At 40.9% G+C, this 8903-nt stretch overlaps 1 protein-coding gene across 5 annotated transcripts in view; it reads left to right on the top strand.

Annotated features, from left to right (window-relative positions):
- Window positions 1–2097: 2097 nt before the first annotated feature.
- Window positions 2098–8903, top strand: part of UBE2E2 (ubiquitin conjugating enzyme E2 E2) — a 386977-nt gene continuing 380171 nt past the window's right edge. For 2 of the 5 annotated variants that reach the window (XM_086676261.1, XM_086676263.1), the window contains exons 1-2: window positions 2123–2253; window positions 7945–8128. In XM_086676261.1, the coding sequence (XP_086532387.1) occupies window positions 7953–8128 (176 nt within the window). In that variant the 5' untranslated portion in view covers window positions 2123–2253; window positions 7945–7952. Of the gene's footprint in view, window positions 2254–2363; window positions 2466–7944; window positions 8129–8903 lie in introns of those variants that run through there. The other 3 variants (XM_086676265.1, XM_086676260.1, XM_086676262.1) reach the window with 3 other exon arrangements.

Raw genomic sequence — 8903 nt, 5'->3', positions numbered from 1 at the left:
TAGCTGTGGGGAAGGAGGTGGGAAGAAGTGGATACTTTTCAGGGTGTATTCAAAAATTTAAGGCAGAGTCAACAGAATTTGCAGATGAATTGGATGTAGCTCTTAAAACAAAGAGAAAGGTCAAAAATAGGGAAGTTTTGTGAGGACAGGGATTCTTCTCTTTTATTCAATGTCATATCCCAACCAACTATACAGTGCCTATTACTCAACAGGCATTCCCTGACTTAATGAAAAGGACAATTCTGATTTGTATTATATCCTTAACTTCCTAAGTTCAGTAAATACTATACAACAGTGAAAACAACTGCAGATAAATGTAGTATTGTTATTTGCTGTAACAGAAGAGTGCTTTGTTAGTGTTTTGTTAGAAACAAACAAAACCCAACAGGATATCCACCTGAGTACATTTAACAGTTCTCTGTTTGGAGAAAAGCATAGAGACCTAGAAAACGGAGATTCCATCATCTATCTTCACCAAACCATTACAAAATGCACTAATACACAATCAGTCAAATGAAAATATTAAAATAGACATATTTAACGATGTAAAATAAATTTTTCACACATTCAAGACAATCTATCAAATGTTCTATTTTGGTCATATTCTAATATTAAAAAGCAAATTTTGTGCATTACGTCATCTCTTTCTGCTAATATATTGTACCATGTGAGAGGTATATATGGCTATATAATTGATAAGAATCTCAGAATATGCTAATTGGTAGTCTTCCAATACATATTTTAGAGTCTAAGGGCAACAGGGCCTGTTGATACCCTTGAGTGATGCATAGAAGAAATACACAAGAGCACACCCACTTTTTACTCAGTAGTGATTTATGGAGGTTGGAAGCCAATACCTGCTTTTGCCAGTTTTCAGGGATGCGATGAAGTAATAGTTTTTGAAGAAAGCATTTGATTTAAGGATTTTCAGGTCGAGACACATGTATGGATCTTGACTTGCTCCTGTCCTCAGGGGTCTTATTGCACTGATTTCTTTAGGCTGTTTGAGTTGAGCTGGACTCTATGGAGGCTATCTGCAGCCACTTTCCCCACATACGGTGCCAGCTCCAGAGTATGTCACATATATAGCGACAGGTCCTATATAGGAGAGGTCTAGGAGCAGCAATAGCAATCATTTGGCAAAAGGAGCTAGGGTTGGAGGTGGGGGAAATTTTGTGGAAGCTGAGTTTGCATGACAGGCGTGGGTTCTTTTTTTTTTTTATGGTTATTTGGGGTGAAGATTATAGGGGAACATGACGTTCCCTCAGGTCACCCACAGCTCTGTTACTGTTCCCATTGCCTTTAACTGGGCATTAAGGCAGCTCCCACTCGCTCTTTCACCTCTCTCCCAAATATCCTCCTCCTTTTTCCTCTCCCCCGAATATCCCAGGGTTAAAATGGCTTGGAGCTCTTAGCTACCGTGTACATTCTAGGCCAGGACAACCCAAAAGGCAGAAGGATTTTACTGTTGCAGTGTAGGGTAGAGAGTCTGGGTTAGCCTTCGCGAACTTTCCAGGCTAGCGCGAAGTTTTCTCATCTTGGGTGCATGTGGGAACCAAGCGTCTGAGTTTTGGTTAATATGTCAACAGGGTCAGTCCCTGTAGTTACTTTGCGAACACTGGGAGGCAAGTGTGAAGCCCACGGCTGCAGTGGCTGGGGGTAAAACGCCGCACCCAGCTTGGTCTTAGGGCAATTCCCCTTCCCCACCCCCCCAGCCAGCATTGCCCTTTAATGCGCGTGCCCGTCAAGGTCCCCGCGTCCCTTCCCCTCAAGTCGCCTCGTTAGCCTCTGTTTCCCTCTCCTCTCCTGGTCCCTGCCTTTCCTTTTCCGTGGGACAGCCCTCGCCCACCCCCGCCACGGCTCACTCGCGGGACTCGGCTGTCACTTTACTTTTCCGTGCCGCCTCCCCGCCCCCTCGCCAGGCCGGCCGGGCAGTTAGCCCGTGCGCGCGCCCGCCACCGCCCCCTCGCGGCCACGCGCCGGGAGGAGGCGGGGCGGAGCGGGCTTGGGGTGCCGGGAGGCGCGCGGCGCGGCACGGCCGACGTGGGGCTCGCGCTCTCGCGGTCTCTCCCGGGCGGGCACACGGGCACGCGCACTCGCGGGCGCGCGCGCGGACGGCCGGGCGGAGGCAGCGTCTCGCGGAGGCGGTGGCTTCACTTTCCAGGAGTCAGGGGCGGCCGCAGCAGCAGCCGCGGGCAGCAGCCTCGGGAGCCGGAGCTGGAACGGCCGCGGGCAGCGGCGGCGGCGCTGAGGGTGAGTCCGGGCGGGCGCGAGCGCGGCGGGGACAGGCGTGGCCGGGCGGCCGGGTGCGTGGTGCGCGGGTCCGGCTTTCGGTGACAAGACCGTCTGCGGGGACACCCCGTCCTCGGCCCTCCCAGCGCCCCCCCTCCGCCCCCCGCCTCCGCAGCCCTCTTTCGCAGCGCTTGGGCTCTAGCCCGTGACCTGCGCAGACGCCCCTCCCTCAGGTATTCGCCCGGGCCTCGCCGGTGCTCCCCCACTCCAGTCCCCGGCGTCCTCCCTCTAGCTGGCGTCCCCCCTCTAGTGGGCGTCCCCCCCAACCTCCTCTCCACGTCGCAGGTCTCTCCTTACACCAATTGCGCCCTAGTTCTCTCCTTCTCTGCTCCCCAGCGTGCCCCATTCTCGGCGCCCCCTCCCGCGAGCCTCCTGCCCCTGTTTCTCGCCCTTTCCACCCCTCCCCCTCCTTCCTATCTCTCCCCCCCCCCACCCCCGCCCGCCTCGTCCCTGCCTGTCCATCTTCTACCCCCTTCCGTTCTCAGTTCCCCATCCTTCGCCACCCTTCCAGCCCCTTTGCTTTCCCAGCCGCATCCTGGAACTAAGTCTTTGCAAAAGTACTGGATAAATGTCACGGTGGAAAGTGCCCGGCTTGATCTTTTGCTATTTTCCCTAATTGCATAATTGCTGCACATGGTGTCTCTCTGGCGAGTGCCGGGTCTGGCGCCGCCACCGAACCCCGTGGCCCTCCTGGAGAAGACCTTGTGGGGTGTGTTTGTGTATGCCCGGGTGTTGTATTGGTCTTTTGTGAAGCCTAGCGCTTGTCACAGTTTGGAGCCGAAGCCCATTTTTCTCTGGTCTCTTCTCTGCAGCCCCCACTGGCCTGGTTTGAAACTGGATTCCCTCTGCCCTCCTTCCCCCACTTCTCCCCCTCTTTTCTCTCATAATGTTTTGATCCTTTTGCCCTTTACCATTTCTAATGAAGATAAAGCGTAGCTTCTTGTGGGTTTTTTTTTTTTTTTCCCACGACCAACCAGAAATGTCCAATCCATCTTCCCTTAAGGAAATTAAGGCCGCTTTAGAAAGACATCATCCTGTGCTCGGTGGCTGTTAGACCTATTTGCATGTTTTCAAGATTCATCGTTTTGTATTGTGTATTCTTGAGAGTTTACTGAAATATTTTTATTTAAAAGTACAAAAGAAAGTGCTAGGGTTTACCTTCAGATTATCTAGCGCTTTGGAAAGATTTTAAGGTCTTCTTAGTTTTTTTTTTTTTTTTTTTTATTCCTGATTCTTTAAAAAGTATGTTTCTGTATATGTGATAATTCAGTCTGGACCTTGCAATTTAAATGATTGTCTCAGCGGTTTGGACGCTCTGGCTCTTTAGTGTTTTTGCATATGGGCTGATGCTGATGATAGTGTTTAATGTCATAGCCCATTATATCTCCCCCAGAACACAGCGCCTTTTCTTCAAAAATTGTATTTTATTTTACATTTTAGGTAAGTTCAGAAATCTGAGTAGGAAGACAAATAAGATATCAAAAGACAGGATTAAGCGTTTTCCTGTTGTAAAAGCTCAAATGAACATTTGCTTTTGCAGTTTTATACCATGAGATACAGTTATAAGGCTTATCTGGACAGTAGTTGGATTTATGAAGTGACTATAGTTGCTTTTACGTTATCAGTTATATTTATAACCGAATCATTTCATTTTTATGGAACATGTGAGTTTCATTTATTATGTGGCTGATTTCCAGGACTGCATGTAATTACGACATAGAATACACAGCTATAATACAAGATTATTTTGTGTGTTGAAGAAGAAACAACATCCAAACTTTTAATGTAACATGTTTGAGGAAAAGTCCACCTTTCTATTTTATGTTTAGAAACCAAGATTTACTTTGAGTCCATAATAAAAATAGAAATTGGGATATCTTATTAGCTTTGAAACTATCATTGAAGAAGAACACTATGTTTATAACTCTGGAATTTAAGTTTATCTTCCTTCTATGATTCGATCAAATTAGCTAAGTAGGAATTAATCTTAAAGATAATTTAAAAACGCTGATTTAGAAGATAACTTTAAAGACTTTTAATTCATGACTTTTTATTCATTTGTATTTTGGAAAGACAAAACAATTTCATACTTATACCTAATTAAAATGCTTGTAGACTGCTTTTTCTTCGTAAAAATTAGTTGTCACCTGAGTGGCACAGTAATTTTTTTCCAATACTTTTTTCTGTACTTAGGCATTTAAAAACCAAAATCAGTGGAAATTTGCCTTACTCTTGATATTTGAAAAAGAAACGAAAACTTTGTTTCTAAAAGTTTCTGTAGTGGTTATTAGTGGTCTCAGATGAATTTCTTATCCGTAGGTTAAGATTCAGATGAAATAAAGTTGTCTTAGGTCAAAAGTGGAAATGAACTATTTTTCTTTATTGTGAAACTATAGAAATTATACCTTTATTTATTTGGGTTTCTTTTTTTATGGAAAGGAGACAAACTTGAGTATATCATCATATGATTTCTACGTATAAAATTAAAAGTTGGGCAAGACATGGTATTAGAAGTTAGGGTAGTGACAGGAGGTGATGAATATGCTGTATTTCTTGGTGTGGATACTGGTAACACAAGTGTGTTCAGTTCGTGACAGTTCATTGGCCAACACTCAACATTTGTGTACTTTTTTGTCTATATGGTACACTTCAAGAATTTTTCTTCAGCCAAGGATTTCCTCTAATACTTATCCTCTGTTGGCCTTCTTTTAGTATCCACATATTCAAATACTTCTCCATTCAATTCTTGATCTGTCAGTTCTCTAGACTCCCAGCGGCCAAACACACTGAGACTCAAATCCATTTTATTAATAACCACTTTATGGAGATGTATTCCACATACTGCAAAACTCACTGTTTCAAAGTATACAGTATACTAAGTGGTCTTAGTGTATATTTACAAGGATGTGCAACCGTCACAACTCTCTGATTTTAGAACATTTTCAGCACCTCAGAAAAGAAACTCCATACCTATTAGCACTCACTCCCTACTTGGATATTTTTAATAGTTTTTTTTTTTCTTAATTTAATTTAGTTAGTTAGTAATCTCTACACCCAGTGTGGGGCTTGAACTCACAACCCTGAGATGAGGAGTTGCATGTTCTACCAACTGAGCCAGCCAGGGAGCTCCATAATAGTATTTTTTCATAATTCTCTGGAGAGATTAGTCTTCTGATATTCTGGAGTGGTGTTTGAAAGTTGAGTTTGGCTCAGATTGAGTCATTGAGTAATCTTTCAAGTAATTATATACTCATAGCATTATTATTGTGCAAATGTACATAAATAAGAACATTGAGAAGAATGTGTAGCTTTATAACTAATGTAAGATAGAACTGAAATTCTAGGCATAGATTATTAAACTGAAGGACCAAGTTCAGTTAAAAAGAATTTTATTTCATTTAGGCTTCTGTATATTTTTCATACAATGGGTTGCTTCTGGTTTAAGATGTATAAAATGATTTCTCACTCATTTCACATTTCTTAAAATATTGCCAACAGCATTTTGCTATATCCAAGGACCTTTCCCTGAGAATTGTTCTCTTTCTCACTTCCATGCGCATCTGCTCTAACACGCTTTTATGTACATACTTATAAGATTTTGAACTTCTGATATATTTTAACTGAAAGAAGCTGGAAAAAAATCAATGTTAAATCCAAGGATAAGAATTAAAGTGAAATAAAAATGAAAAAAAAAAGCAAGAAATATATGTTAGGACTGTTACAGCTAGACTTGAAACATACTGGTATAAAATTTCAGTATTCTATTAAGTGACTTTAGTGCTCATAAAAGATGTCACAGCTGTGGAGACTGATGATCTTCATTTACAGAACAGGTAGAAGAGCAGTCACATTTCTCTGTCAGTGTGTTTTCAGAGCTGCTTGTACAGATGTATTTTTGTTTGGCCTGGGGGAAGGGAGCTGTTGGAGTTGAGAGGGGTGGTGTTGTGTTTGTGTGATGTGTCTTTGAAGGCATTCAGTATCTTCTGTTGACTCTTCACCTCTCTGCATCCGGATCATTCTCTTGCAGTGCTTTTTGGTTTGTCTTACCATAAAAATTTCAATCCATTAAAGACTTGTATTATGAAATCACTTTCATTTAGAGGAAGCTGTAAGTTAAATCTTCGGTGGTGGTGAATTTTCATCACCGTCAACTAGCTATACATTTAGACTAATTACAGTAATAAAAAACAGTGCTTTATTTGAGGTATCTTTCTTTTACAAAGTACTTCTTAGGTGTCGGTAACATGGTGAGCACAAGGCCCTTTTGAGTCTGGACATTGATTTGTCAGTTTGGTTAGAGTTGTCAGTACACTTTAAGCTAGTTTGGTTTAAGGAATGTCTTCATAGAAACCAAACTCAGGAATTGATTATTATGGAATGACAGTTCAGAGGGGATATCCCTTTTCACTTACTAGAATTTTTTTGTATCTGCTAGCCAGGTTATAGCAGTTATATACCTATGTATCAAGGTAGGTATTAAGGAAATTGAGTTGAGAATTAGAGCTGCTTGGGGAACATGAACTAAGAGCAAAGGGAATTTGAAAGTCTTTAGGGATATTTTATCCAAGGCTGGAAAAAAAAGAATCCTTCACCATCTCAATACAGTCTCCATTTCTTGTGAAACACAGTTGCTTGGTATATTGCTCGATCAGTGCTGACACCATCATATGGTTCAGGTTTTATTTAGAATCATGCAGGCCTCTGTGTTCTTTTGTGTTCTTCTGTTATCAGAAAGGTTACTTAAAATAATTGACTAGCTTGGAGAATTTTAACTTAGTAGTTTTTCAGAATATTTAGAGTTGTACAACATCACTATTATCTTTAAAACATTTTTTTAAATGTTTATTTTTGAGAGAGAGAGAGAGAGACAGAGACAGAATGTGAGCAGGGGAGGGGCAGAGAGAGAGGGAGACAAGGAATCCAAAGCAGGCTTCAGGCTCTTGAGTTGTCAGCACAGAACCTGATGAGGCGCTTGAACTCATGAACTGTGAGATCATGACCTGAGCCGAAGTCGGACGCTTAACCGACTGAGCCACCAAGGCGCCCCACAGCATCACCATTATCTAATTTAAGAACATTTTCATCAACCCAAAAGCATACTTTATACCTATTAGCAGTCCTTCTGCATTCTTCCCTCACTCCTACTCCCTGACAACCATTTACCAACTTCTCTGTCTGTGAATTTGCCTATTCCGGACATTTTGTGTAAATGGAATCATACAGTTTATTGTCCTTTGTGACTGACTTCTTTCAATGAGCATGATGTTTTCAAAGTTCATCCATGTTGTGGTGTGTACGTATTGTACTTCATTCCTTTGTATGGATGAATAATACACTGTTGTGTGGCTATGTCACATTCGGTTTATCCATTTATCAGTTAGTGGACATTTGAGTTGTTTCCTCTTTTTGGCTCTATGAATAATGTTGCTAAGAATGTTTTGTGTATACATTTTGTATGTTTTCTTTTTTCTTCTCAGTACATTTTGAAAGAAAAGTTTTGGCAGCTCCCAAAGTTGTTTTGTAAATGACCACCCTGTTCATTTTATATTAGTTTTACTGATTCTACTTGCAGGCTCTCTTCCTCTCTGTTCTAGAGGTAACTTACTGTCGTCCTCCCACAACTAAATAAATGATCTTTGATTTTTATTCCAGGATCTAAAATGTCCACTGAGGCACAAAGAGTTGATGACAGTCCAAGCACTAGTGGAGGAAGTTCTGATGGAGACCAGCGTGAAAGTGTTCAGCAAGAACCAGAAAGAGAGCAAGTTCAGCCCAAGAAAAAGGAGGGAAAAATATCCAGCAAAACAGCTGCTAAATTGTCAACTAGTGCTAAAAGGTACCTTAATAATTTTAACCTTTTTGGTTTTAGTATCTAGTTATCATCTTAAGTTCTCTCTTTTGTATTTAATCATTTATTTGGGATACAGATTCATAAATCTGTATATTGAATACATCTGTAATGTAATAAATGTAATAAATCTGTATATGAATAGACAAATTCATAAAAATACATATTCATTGTGTGTGTTTGTATTATTTAATAAGTGAGCATATATAGGAAAACGTGTGTAAAAGTGTGGTAGTTTGGTTTACTTGACCATAAACATTTTATTCTGTTGAGCAACATGGAAGAGTGAGTAGGAATCTGTTAAAATAGTTTGTGAATGATGTATATTTTCTACTACTTGTTAGTAAAGTTAGAAATGCTGAAGTTAGCAACAAACATATCTTGGTTTCATTATATAAGGCAGTGGCTCTGTCTTGATACAGATTTTTTTTTCTCTAGACAATAGATACATCTGGAAGGTAGATATTTAAATGAGTCTCTATTACCACATCAATTGCTTATGAGGACTGGACTCACCAGAGAATCTGCTTTAATATTGTTTAATTATAGAATGTGTCTTGGAAAAGAATTTAGAAGTAAACTAAATTTAATACAGTTTTTCCTGATTTTGTGGTTTAATGGTCTTATTTTCTAATACCTTTTAAAAAATATCGAATAGGAAGCATAATGAAAGCATTCTGTAATTTTTAGACATAGTAGAATGTGAATGTTGAATGATAGCTTTATATTTATTGGATAGTATGAATTAGGAGGATCTGTTTCC

The sequence above is a fragment of the Puma concolor genome, chromosome C2, assembly GCF_028749965.1.
Source record: "Puma concolor isolate L17-30 chromosome C2, mPumCon1.1.hap2, whole genome shotgun sequence".
NCBI lineage: Eukaryota > Metazoa > Chordata > Mammalia > Carnivora > Felidae > Puma > Puma concolor.
Note: the sequence above shows the minus strand (reverse complement) of the source record. Positions and strands in the feature narration are given on the sequence as shown.